This window comes from Tenrec ecaudatus, chromosome 6 (assembly GCF_050624435.1).
Source record: "Tenrec ecaudatus isolate mTenEca1 chromosome 6, mTenEca1.hap1, whole genome shotgun sequence".
Taxonomy (NCBI): domain Eukaryota; kingdom Metazoa; phylum Chordata; class Mammalia; order Afrosoricida; family Tenrecidae; genus Tenrec; species Tenrec ecaudatus.
In genome coordinates, this window is record NC_134535.1 from 161,640,906 (window position 1) to 161,653,683 (window position 12,778).

The window sequence follows — 12,778 nt, forward strand, 5'->3', positions numbered from 1 at the left end:
CTCATCCCTGCCCAAGCTCACTGCCACTGAGTCAATTCTGACTCATAAAAACCCTGCAGGATAGGGCAGAACTGCCTCTGTGGGCTTATGAGATTCCAAGTCTTTACTCAAGTGGAGAGCCTCATCATTTTCCCAAGGAGTGGCTGGTGGTTTGGAACCACTGACCTTGCAGTTAGAAGCCTAATTCATAACCCACAATACCACCAGAGCTACATGTCTGTATGTTCTAGAAATCAGGGCAGCATTATATTCAAACCTGTGTCCCTGTGTCAACTACCAGAGTTGAAGAATAAAACGGAGCTCATGTTAGTAAATAGCCCGCAACCCAGCCACACTAACTGGTAACCACAAGTCGGAGTTTGAATTGCCATCTCTTCAGTTTGGTGCCTGCCAATGAGAGGTCTCATGCTTGAGATGGGAATTACACAAGATGACACTTCCATGCAATCATTTGGTCTTACCCAATATGCTGTCACCTACAGCTCTCTTCCCAAACATATGCTGAGCATGTTATCCTCTATTTGAGAATGACGATGAACGGCCTCTTAGTGGTCCATCCTTATTTAGGGCAAGCAGCTTCATCTCTGTCCTGTCCTGTACCTGGAAAAGGTGCTCCCATTCAAGAATGCAGCTGAGACCTTCCCTCATTCTAACTAAGACGCTGAGCGCAATGGCCACACAGCCAAATGTAATCACCATGGGCAATACATAACTCTCTAGCATTCTTCATAACATTCAAACCATTTTTCCCCCTCTTTGTTTTGCTTTTGTTTGCAACCATGAAACTCCCTCTTGGTGCTGTACAGTCTTCTGGATTATGACAAACACACACAATTGTATCCACTGGCACAGTCAAGGTCCAACACAGTTTCATTCCATCCTCATCCCTCAAGTCCGGTGGGCTGATGCCGGCACAGTGGTTACACATTGAGCTGCAATTCGCAAGGTCAGCAGGTCAAACCCACTAGCCTTTCTGAGGGAGAACGTGGGGTTCTCTATTCCTAGAAAGATTTATGGTCTTGGAAATCATGGGGCAGTCCTACCCAGTCCGGTAGGGTCCCTATCAGTCAGCATTAGCTTGATGGCAGTGAGTTTGGTTTTTTGGTTTGATGGTTTATAATAAATTCTTCGCACTTATTTTTAATGCCTGGAAATTATTTCTACCAAGATTTATTTTTTTGGGGTGTGTGCTTCAAACCTTATTTTCAGGAGCACTGGTGGTGCGGTGGGATAAGACTGGGCTGCGAACCAAGAGGTCAGCAATTCAGTCGCTCCGAGGGAGAGAAATTAGGTGGTCTGAGAGTCACGGGAACCTCACCGAGCAGTTCTGTGCCGCCCTGTAGGACAGCAGGCAGTCCAGGCATGCTTTGTGTTTACTTAAACAAATAGAAGGGTACCAGATGATGTTCGCCAGCAGTTCAGGATTTAGAGCCTCCTCTATCGGACAGGTCTTTGGAGTGATACCCTTAACTGTAGCGATCGGGATGCTGGCCTTTCGGACTGGCTGAGGTGATGCTCTGTCTATCTCTTCAGACCAGCTGGGTGACATTTGTGTGAGAGGTGCCTGCCTGACCTCTGTAACAGAATACCACTGGTGACGTAGATCGTATGCTTACGTATAAATCACTCATTGGGAAATCATGGTTTGCGTGCGCGTCTATCTTAAATCTCCTTCTAACGTAAGACAGAATTGAATGACTTTTAATCATGTTTAGGATGTCATCCTACTGGTACACCCTGCTTTATGCAATCAATGTGTTTCTCTAATGCTATATTTACAATTAATTTTGAAATGCAAAGGGATCTATTTTAAAATATCCTTAAGCATACTGGCTGCTTAAAGGATGAATACACCCTTTTCATAAATCTTGGACTGTTCATTCCTTAGGTGATTCGTCTGAAATATCCAGGCTCCTGGATCTCCATGGCTTCATTCAGGCCACACCTGAGCTGAGCGCTGAGGGCATGCGGACAATTAATTCTCTTTGGCCGCACAATTCACAGGTGCGGAATCCCTTCTGTGAAACAGGTTACAGTTTAAATGTACACCTCTCAGCTGGGCAGCTTAAATGCCAGTGGGTTTTTCTTTCAGAAGAACCTTAGCACTCGTGGCTACATTTCTCCCAGAATGCTGCAGCTGCTGCCTGGCCTATTCCTGCCAATCGCTTGGAAGCCTGTTCCATCCCGCAGAGCTCCGGCTTCTTGAAAGAATTTTTGCAGATTAAGCATCAGGCGCCTGATGCTCATACGGCTCCACTAGCCGTAGAGCAGATCTGGTTCCCATTTCTAGTTGGAGTTTCAAGGACTTTCTTTTCCTAATTGCTTCCTCGGTTTCTATGTGATAGAGGAACTGGACAGCTGCCTCCTCGCCTCGCGTAGCAGGGCTGGGCTGTGTTCTGTCCTGTGGCAGGCAGTCCGAGCCCCTTTAAAGCAAAGCCTTGAGATGCTGGCCTCTTCTATCGGGTCAGCATCGGCAGGCTACCGTGAGGTGAATTACTCCAGAGTGGGAAAGAGATCCACTTAAACCTGCCTTTCCGACGCACGGCATCAGTGCTTAGCAGCATGACCTCTCTGCACGTCTGATTACGTTCGCGTGGGGGCCCTGGTGACCCCGTGAATGGCTATGTGCTCCGTGGCTCACGGACAAGGCTGCAGTTTGAACCCAACAGCGCTGTGCCCGAGAAGGATGCAGCAACCTGCCCCCCTAAACAGTACAGCCAAGGAAACCCCACCAGGTAGATCGATTTTGTGATGTGGGGTTGATAAAAGTTGAAAAGCGACCCAACATTACCTAGCAACAACACACACACACACACACACACACACACACACACACACACACACCCTTAGTACAAGAGAATGCAGTGGAAAAGAGAAAGGCCCGTACGGACAAGATGGACTGACACAGTGGCTGCAATGACAAGCGGAAACATAAGAACAGTTTTGATAATGAAGCAAGGCTGGGCAGTGTTTACAGAGTCCCCATGAGTCGGAACCAACTTGAAGGCACCTAACAACAACAATAACACACACACGTGCACTCATGCACATATGCCTGTTTCTGAGTAGGAAACATGACTCTAAACTCGGCAGCGTTCAATGTTTCTTTTTTCACCCTCCAGTTGCACTTCCTAGAACACAACCTTCTGAGGTTGCTCAGGGCAGCCACAGCCCTGTTCTTTCAGCTGCCATGTCCTGGAGTAATTCTGACCCGCATTTTTCCTTCCTTTGTTCCTGAACAAAAAGTGATTTCTTTCTGAAAGACCTAGAAAGCCAAATTTATGTGATCAATATGTTTCCCAAACCTTACATGAGAAAAAGGGCAAAACTGACACTATCAAACAACCCCATGCCAGTCACCGCGCCAGATGCTTTGAGCTGCTTCTTATTGTGGGCACATTCAACACAAAATAAAACAGACCCCCAAAACAAAGGCTTCCGGTCTAAAAATGCAACTCAAAAAAAAATTTTTTTTACCATGCCCAAGCTTTGAAACATCTTAACCAAATTGTCTACCATTTTAAATTTTTCTTTATTTTCTTCAAAAGCAAAGATACTAAATTAAGGCCAGGCAAATGCTAGTTGACTTGCTCAGATGACTTCCAAATCTTGCTGGCACCTCCTACCCCTTCCTGTTCACTTTGTATGTGGTTCTCTAGTTGTGGAAGGGCTCCCAGCCCTACTGTCGCTCAGTTATTATTAGTGTGGTGATGATTACCATCACTAATTAGCACATGCCACTATCTCTTTCATGCAAAGGTTTATAAAAATCCCGTATTTGTGCAATGTGCTGTTGTTACAATTGCTGTGTTTTGTCCTTCCGTGATTCCAAAAGGTGGTGTGTTTCTTCCATTCTGTTTCCGTCAGAGGTGAGGAGATGTGGCATCTTATTAGTGCATATTTATGGACCAATTGGTTTGGAAAGTGTAGAGGAAAGAAGAAAGAAATAGGAATGAGCCTCAGTAAGAACTTAGAAACAAGAGACACGAATTTGGCAGCTGGGATGTTTGGAGTTGTTTAAAACATGGGTATGGTTTAGAGTATTCTGGGGACAAAAAGTGAAAGAAATCAGTTTGGCGATGAGGAGGACTTTTACTGTTGAAGGAAGAAAGGGAGAGGGGAGAAGTGCTTTTTCGGAACCAGTTGATTTTGTGCAGAGCAGGGAAATTATCTACTCTTTGCCCCTCCCCCACCACCATCTGCTTCCCCAGAGTTTCCTTTCTCCATACTTGAAAGGACCACAGATTTTAATAGTATTCATGCATCTGACATGCTGGGCTAGTCCAATCTTCCTCTGTTTCTGTATCTACCATGAAAAGTAGTTCCTTTGTCCTAAGAAGTAGCTTTTTTTTTTTTGAAGGTCAAGTTAGACAATCAGGAAAAAAAAAAAAAAGATACTTAATGAACTTTTTTCCCCCAAAACTAAAATGTCGAGTTTCGTTGTTGTTTTAAGGCAGTTGAGCCTAAACAAACTGAGGCACAGAATCTCAAACCAGATTCAGAGTTTGGTTTGAGTGCTGAGGCTGAGAGAATTGAGTAAGTTACCACGGCAGGCCACTGAATTATAGACATTCCCAGGGGCCTGAATAATTTGGAACAACTTCATGAAAAGGTCAAATTTACTTGGGATGGCTTTGATTCAGGTGCATGATAAAAGCACTGAGGAATATTTGCAATGTGGTCGACGTGTGTGCCCAACACCTCACCCTATGTCACCTGAATGTCACTTGGTGGGAGTCCCTCGCTCAGAGCCATTGCTTTGTCAAGCAGAGGTTGCTTCTTCCCCCTTTTTGTGAGAAAACTGTAAAGATATTGCTACAGGGCAAAGAGTAACTCTGGAGGCAGCTGACTGGGGACGGAGGGGGCCTTGGTAGAAGAAGCTTAGCAAACAGGAGCACACACCATAAAGCAGTGGCCTTAGCACTGACTCCATTGTGTGGCGGTCCTCCCCCGTCCTAGAGGAGAGCCATACTCCATGGGGCTTTCAATGGCTCCTTTTTCACCAAGTCTTTCTTCTGGAGCTCCTCCGTGTGAATTTGAGCCTTCAACCTTTCTGTTAGCAGCCAGAGACTCCGAGGGGGTAAGCACAACCAGGATTTCCCAGTAAGACGATGGCTTCTTCTATCATCTTCTGGTTTCCACAACTTTCCACCAAAACTCTTTTTTTCCCCCTTTCAGAGCTTTTCTTCGTTGTTGTATTCTGATGAGATCAATTCTGACTCTGAAAGGTCCCTGTATTGGATTCTTTAAAGTTAATGTTGAGCTGGGGAAGCAGAGACAGACGTAGGGGAAACAGGCAGCGCTTCAGCACCATGCAAGCTGACTGGGGCATCAGGGCACCCAGCAGTCAGATTTGCATTCTGTTAGAGCCAATTCCCCTTTATAGAAGGAAGGCAGAGTAATGTGAATATGCAGGCTATGGAGTGGGCTAGGAGCCCTGGCGGTGACATAGTGGCTATTAGGCATTGGACTGTGATCTGCAAGTTCCACAGTTTGAAACCACCAGCCGCTCCTCAAGAGAAAGACAGGGTTTTCTACTCCTGCAAACCATTTCTGTCTCAGAAACTCACGGGGGTGCAGTCCTACCCAGACCCACAGGGTTGCTGGCACAGCCCCAACATGACCGCCCTGAGTTGGTTTGGGGTTTGGGAGGAGGCAGATGTCAACTACAAGCCTGCCTCAGCTGCTTACCATGCCTGGTGTTGGATATATCACAACACTGAGGTCAGCTTCCCCATTCATAAATAGATTGTGTGTGGTTGTTTTGTTTGACAGATTCATCGTGTCATTCACTGTATTACTGACTCCTATTCAGAGCGGCTTCTTCTATCCTTTCTCTTTTCCTTGGCTTCTCATCAGAGGTTGCGCCTGCCAGGTCCACGGTCTTGGGACGCACACTTAAAATACCTGGTAGAGTGAGACAGAGTCCTAGTTCCCACTCAGTAGCAAACATCTGAGCTGCGCTTCTCCGGTGCTTTTTTTTTTTTTTTTAAACTGCCATTCCCAATAGCAACCAAAGTTCCTGGGCCCACAGTACCCCCTGATGGCTGATATGGTGAATTTTCTTGATCAACTCTGACTACTTCCTCAATAAAACTCTCCACAGTGTTCATTCCATCATGAACATTTGTTTCTTCAAACTGTGTTGGAGCTCTTCACTCTGACTCTCCCACCCCCAGTTCCAGCTCATTTCTTTCCTTCTTTATTTTGTTCTATTTATGAAACCCAAAATCACAATGATAATGATGGATAACTCTAATAGTAGGGTAAGTACATCTATTCTTCCAGGGAAAAAAAGAAAACATATTTGGGGGTAAAACATGCTGTAGAACCAACAACATTCATTTCTAAGGCCCTGTCAGATATCCAGATGTCTTCTGCAGAACCTGTCCAAGAGGTACAATCCATGCCTCATCTTTCTCCAATTAAAATGGGCCCGTTCTTAAGATTCTTATGCTTCTACTTGTTGAATTGCTGGACATTGTGCTCATGCGTCCTCCTCTGTTTTCGTGTGAATACAATTCCATTTCAATAAGGGTTAAGGACATTCCTGTGGGTTAGTCTGGAAACCAAAGCACAATCTTTCAGCATTAGTTCTCTATGGGAGAGAGAATTCAAAGATCCACACAACTGCTGCAGAAAGAATGTTTTAAAACTAATACCTATTTTTAACATAACATTGAAGATTTCAACTGGTGGCCAGGACTAAAACATTCATACGGATGGATGTCTGTGTTCTCTTGTTCTCATTGAACAAACCATGATATCCACTGGGGTTCATATTTAGGAAGGCATTCAGGTATGACTCTTATGGCCAAACATTAGTTCTGAAAAACATGCTACTAGATTCTAATTTGCTATGTTACAGGTATGTTGCCAAGGGTGGTTAAAGTCATAAATTTGAGTATAGATTACTTCTTGACAAAAAACCATTAAATAGGCCTCAACATGGAAATATTTGTCAAGCTAACTTAAATTCAAATAATACCGATGATTTTATACCTTTATTTTTCAAAGTCTAACTTTAAAATGCTTTATAAAGTACAAAGGATTTGATATGGATCATTCAAAGGGCATTAGTTTTATTTTTAAGTGCTTAGTTCTTCTGATTTAAGAAGATTGTTCTCAAGTTATAAGTCTGTAACTAAAGAGCAGCTGACGTTCTGATTTAAAAAAAATTGACTGAAGAATTTTCAAGTTAACATCAAGAGGCTTAGTTTTTCCAATTTCTGGAAACTAAATTTAAAATTAAATGGTAGGAAAAAATGGAATTGTTTGGCAAAATGGTACCTAAATTCTATATATTTAGCAAAAAATGATAATACAAGTTATCTGTGTTGCATCAGCTATTTAAGGAATCCATAATTTAAGAATGCTTTTTCTAATTTTATCATAATTAAAATAATGCTTGGATGAGGTTTTTTTCCCCTTCAAAATGATTTTCAATTCACAGAAATTTAAGAGGGAAAAGATACAAATTAGTCAAAGCAACAGATGCAAGCCACCCAATTCAACTTCATCAAAAATCTGGGGAAAGGGACATTCATAAATTCTAAAATTACACCGATGTAACAAAAAGAAATCAATAATGATGCCTTTTCATATTTGTGTTCACATAAGAAAATTATTTGAGTTGATCGATTCACAGTTCTCAGAAGGAAAGAGATATTTGCCTTCTGATGGTGTGTACCTTTGCATTCACAATGTTTGGGTGATACAAATTAAAACATTCAAGCTTAATGTTTTTGGAAGCATTGCTTTTTCAATTATTTTCTCAGGACCCAAAGAGAAAACACCAGGGAAAACCTAACCAGCCTGGATTGTTTAAAATGCATTTTGCCTTTAATTAAATAAGAAACATCTGTCTAGAGAGTTTGGAAATGAATGTAATCCATCCACACTCTGCCTGTACTCGTTTGCATCCAATGTCCAATATTTTGGAAGAAAAGTCTGTCTTTCTGTAAAGAATTAAGCAGCAACATGGAGTGAAGTCTGGGTCTACCGCAGCTGAGCCTTGTCTTAGAGCCCGGGCACGGAAAACATGCGGGTATGGTGTGTCTTTTCCTACAGCTGCCCGCGGGAAGCAACTGCATTCCCTCTGAGATCAAGGTTAAAGTCAAACAAACCAAACGCACTGCCATTGACTCAAAGCCAAGTTATAGTGATCCTGTAGGACACAGGTCAACTGCCCCTGTCGGGTAGTGAGAAGTCAGCCTCGTCTTTCTCCCTCCGAGTGACTGTTGGTTTCAAACTGCTGACCTTATGGGTAGCACTTTTGCTCAGGTTAGGGTGCAACGTGCCTACTTCTTCAAAGGGGTCGTCCTCTCAGAAGTGCTCATCTCAGGATACTAAGGGACGGTTACTAGCATGTGTCGTCCTCGGGAGACCAAAGACCTGCTAGCAGGCTCTCTAAATGGTTTCATCAGGCCCTACAGACCCAACACCCCCTTCAGGCCACAAAGTACAAAGAAAAGTGGGAAGCTGACTCCAGGAAGGCTCTCTTTTGAAACGAGGACCCCTGTAGCTCAGAATGACAAAGATCACTTACTGGTGGTGTCAAATGGTATCTGTTTGCACTGAGCAGACCCCTCGGCTGGCCAGGGACAGTAATAGACGGCGCCCCCTTCCAAGATATCCGGCTGGCTGGTGTTGGCTTTGGGAGCCCCCACTAAGACACTCGCTCTGTAAAAGGGATGGAGAGAGTCACTCGTTGGGTATCATAAAACTGAGAACGAAATGTAGTCTCTGTCGTGGGGAGTGCAGGGCGACCTGGAGGTGGGGGTTGGGGGGGAAGTATTTATGATGGGCGCTGATTGTCAGCTTTGATTGCTCCTGGAAACCTACGGGTGTTGGAAACTGGATTTAGAAGACGATGTAAATGGTCCTAATTCTTCCCTAGGTCCAGGGAGATGAGCGAAGAGAGAAAAGGCTGGCAGGACAGAGCCCAGCTGCTTGTCGCAGACAGGGCTTGTGCTCAGACCCTTCATTGTCACAGGCTATGGATCACCCGTCCAGGATGTCGTCCTGGTTCTCCCTGACTTCAGACTGCTGGGTCCCGGTCTCTTCCTTCTAAGGTGTTTAAAGGTCTAGGTACAAAGAGCTCCCCCAGCAAGTGTCAGGCTCGAGTTCAAAACTCACACAAAGGCTCACACCTAGCAGGGAAGGGAGGGGATGGCACAGGCTGGGAGGCGGGATGGGTCCCCAAGTGGGAAGCAGGGCAGATTTTCAGCCACAGGCTGCAGGGCACGATGCGGGTCCCCCCCACCCCGCACCCTGGGCGCCGGACAGAGCCCGCGCCCCAGGGCCAACTCCCCAGGAGCCCCGACTTACGTGCGCGCATCAGGTAGGTGGAAGTCCACGGCATAGCCGAAGTAGCTGCCCTCGGGGCCGCTGTACACCGTGAGCTTCTCCACGTCCAGGTTGAACGCCTGGGAGACTGGGGACCACAGCATCCCCAGGACGGCCGAAAAGCACCAGAGCGGCGCGAGCGGCGGTGCCCGGCACGCCGCCAGACCGCCACTGGCGCGGGCAGGCATCGCCCTCCGACCCAGGAGGGTGCTCAGCATGGAGCGGGAGCCCGGGAGCCTGGCCGGAACGAGCGATGGGGTGGCGGCCGGGGGGGTCCCCGAAGCCGGCGTCCCGGGACGGAGCGAGCGGCGGGTCCGTGGTGACAGCCCGGGCGCTCAGCCGTGCGTCCCCTGCGGTCTCCTCCCGCCTCCGTCCCCGGGCCCGGCTCGGGGGCTGGCCCAGGCAGCGCGCGCCGAGCCCTCGGCGGGCAGCGGGGCGGGGGGCGGCTGGGCGCGCTCGGGGCACCCTCTGGCGGCGGGATCCGCGCGCTGCGCCGGGCGCCCAGGACCCTTGGCCACCGCTGATGCTGGGCGGCGGGCGGCCCAGTCCTGGCGGTCTCGTGCAGTGGCCTGGCAAGGAGAGTCCGCGTTTGGGATGTACGCCACGTCCTAGCAAGCGTCTGTCCTTGGGACACCCTCTTCCCACGAGGGACTAGCGTTGGCTCCGATGTCCCCCAGATGCGCGACTGGGACGGAAGGTGGAAAGCGTGCGCACCAGGAGGCGGAGGGAGGCCACACGTAGGCAACATCAGCAACCGCTCATGGCTGATACTTCGGTTCTTCTTTGGAGTTTATATGCAATGACTCCTCTGCAGGCCCCCCTCGTGTCCCTGCAGAGGGATCTAATTCAACAGTGAGATTTTATTTGGGTCTTCTTTTTAAAAAAATCATTTTATTGGGGACTCGTGCAACTCATATCATAATCCATCCATCCATCCATCTATCCATCCATCCATCCATCCATCCATCCATCCATCCATCCATCCATCCATCCATCCATCCATCCATTGTGTCAAGCACATTTGTACCTTTGTCGCCCTCATCATTCTCAAGACATTTGCTGTCCACTTGAGCCCTTGGTATCCGCTCCTCATTTTCCCCCTCCCTCCCCTCCACCCCTCCCTCAGGAACCTTTGATAATTTATAAATTATGATCATTTTGTCATGTCTTACACTCTCCAACGTCTTCTCAACGGACCGTTGGGCCTATTAAATGACTTGATACTCTTATCTTCTTGACCCTCTTTATTTAAAAAAAATCATTTTATTGGGGCTCTGACAGGTGGTATCGCAATCCATCCATCTTCCACTGTGTCAAGCACATGTGTACATTTGTTGCCATCATCCTTTTCAAAACATTTTCTTTCTACTTGAGCCCATTTTGTTCTTCTGGTCCCTCTTCATGCTAGCAATGAGGGGACTCACAGTTGACTGCGCGGCAGTAGAGGGCGCCGGGTGGGCTCTGCTTGCATTCATGCTTCATTTCCAATCCAGGGCTATTATTGATCTCTGAGACCAGCGAGGGCAGGGCCCAGGGTAACGGTGCTAGGCTGTGGCTGCTATCCACAAGGGGAAAGATGAGGCCACTGGACTGCTTCCCAAAACACTGGGGCCTTGGAAACCCCATGGGACTGAGCTCTACTCTTAAGTATCACCAAGAATCAAAATCAACTTGATGGCAAGGGGTTTGTTTGTTTTGTATTGATCTTTTTTTCTGCCCCCTGCTGGGGGAGGGAGTGAATAATTAGTAGACAAAGGGGAAAAAGCAGAAGAGGGGATGCCTTTACATAAAACGCAATCTTCAAGGGAAACAAGATTAAAGTATGAAACTGAGCAGTTAAGCTTTGAGCTGAGGGGCCTGGGCTGGGGCTCAGTAGACGTTAAGTTATGGACAGCAGAGTGAAGTCATTTTTAAAAGCATTTTAAAGCGATCTGGTGGCATTAAAGGAGCCCTGGTGATATCTCCGCTCATGCAGTTGCCAGCTAACTGCAAGGTCAGCAGTTTGAATATTCCAGCCTCTCACTGGGAGAAATATGAGGCTCTGTGCTCCATAAAGATCTACAGTTTCAGATGCTCTATAACAGGATCACTGTGACCGTGCCCGGCTATCAAAAGATATAGCGTCTGGGGTCTTAAAGCCTTGAAGATAAACAAGCGGCCATCTAGCTGAGAAGCATCAAAGCCCACATGGAAGAAGCACAACAGCCTGTCTGACCATGAGATGTAGAAGGGGCCAGTTATCAGACATCAAAGAACTAAAAATCCTATCAGTGGGTGCCCACCTTCCTGATACAATCAATGAAGACAAACATGTGCATAAGCAAATGTGGTGAAGAAAGCTGATGGTGCCCAGCTATCAAAAGATATAGTGTCTGGGGTCTTAAAGGCTTGAAGATAAACAAGTGGCCATCTAGTTCAGAAGCAACAAAGCCCACATGGAAGAAACACACCAGCCTGTGTGACCACAAGGGATCAGGTATCAAGCATCAAGGAACAAAAATTCATATCATTGAAAATGTGGGTGAGTGCAGAGTGGAGACTCAAAGCCCATCAGTAGCCAACCCGACACCCCCTTACTGAAGGGTTGTGGGGAGGAGATGAGCCATTCAAGGTGCAGGGTAGCAACGATGAAACATATAACTTTCCTCTAGTTCTTAAATGCTTCCTCCCCCCACCCCCACTATCATGATCCCAATTCTACCTTACAAATCTGGCTAGACTAGAGGATATACATTGGTACAGATAGCAACTGGAAACACAGGGAATCCAGGACAGATGCCTCCTTCAGGACCAGTGCTGAGAGTGGTGATACCTGGAGGGGGAGGGAATGTGTCGTAGAAAGGGGGAACCGATTACAATAATCTAGGTATAGCCTCTTCCCTGGGGGATGAACAGCAGAGAAGAGGGTGGGGGGGAGGGGGACATTGGACAGTGTAACATATGACAAAATAATAATTTATGAATGATGAAGGGTTCATGAGGCAGGGGAAATGGGGAGGGAGGGGGAAAATGAGCAGCAGATATTAAGGGCTCAAGTGGAAGGCAAATAGTTTGAGACTGATGATGGCAACAAATGTACATATGTGCTTGACACAATGGATGGATGTATGGATTGTGATAAGAATTGTATGAGCCCCCAATAAAAGGATTGAAGGGAAAAAAAAAAGATCTACAGCCTCAGAAGCTCTCTAAAAGGGTCACTGTGAGTTAGAATTAACTCTTTGGCAGTGAATTTTTCATTTGGTTTTGGTGGCAGATGCCAAAGGGCTAACCCCAAGATTAGCAAATGGAAGCCACTAAGCCCTCCCAAGAGAACAGTAGGGCAGTGGACTTCCATGAAGATTTGTTGACTTGGAACCGCTGTGGGGCAGCCTATTCTGTCCTGTAGCCTCATTCTGAGTTGGAACGGACTTGGAAGCACCAGGGAATC

The 12,778-nt window shown here is 46.7% G+C and overlaps 1 protein-coding gene across 1 annotated transcript in view; it reads right to left on the reverse strand.

Moving 5' to 3' along the window:
* Positions 1-9,747, reverse strand: part of ITGA8 (integrin subunit alpha 8) — a 242,237-nt gene extending 232,490 nt beyond the window's left edge. The window contains exons 1-2 of the mRNA XM_075552439.1: positions 9,331-9,747; positions 8,549-8,682 (exon numbers count right to left, since the gene is read on the reverse strand). Of these exons, the coding sequence (XP_075408554.1) occupies positions 8,549-8,682; positions 9,331-9,566 (370 nt within the window). The 5' untranslated portion in view covers positions 9,567-9,747. The remainder of the gene's footprint in view (positions 1-8,548; positions 8,683-9,330) is intronic.
* Positions 9,748-12,778: the final 3,031 nt, after the last annotated feature.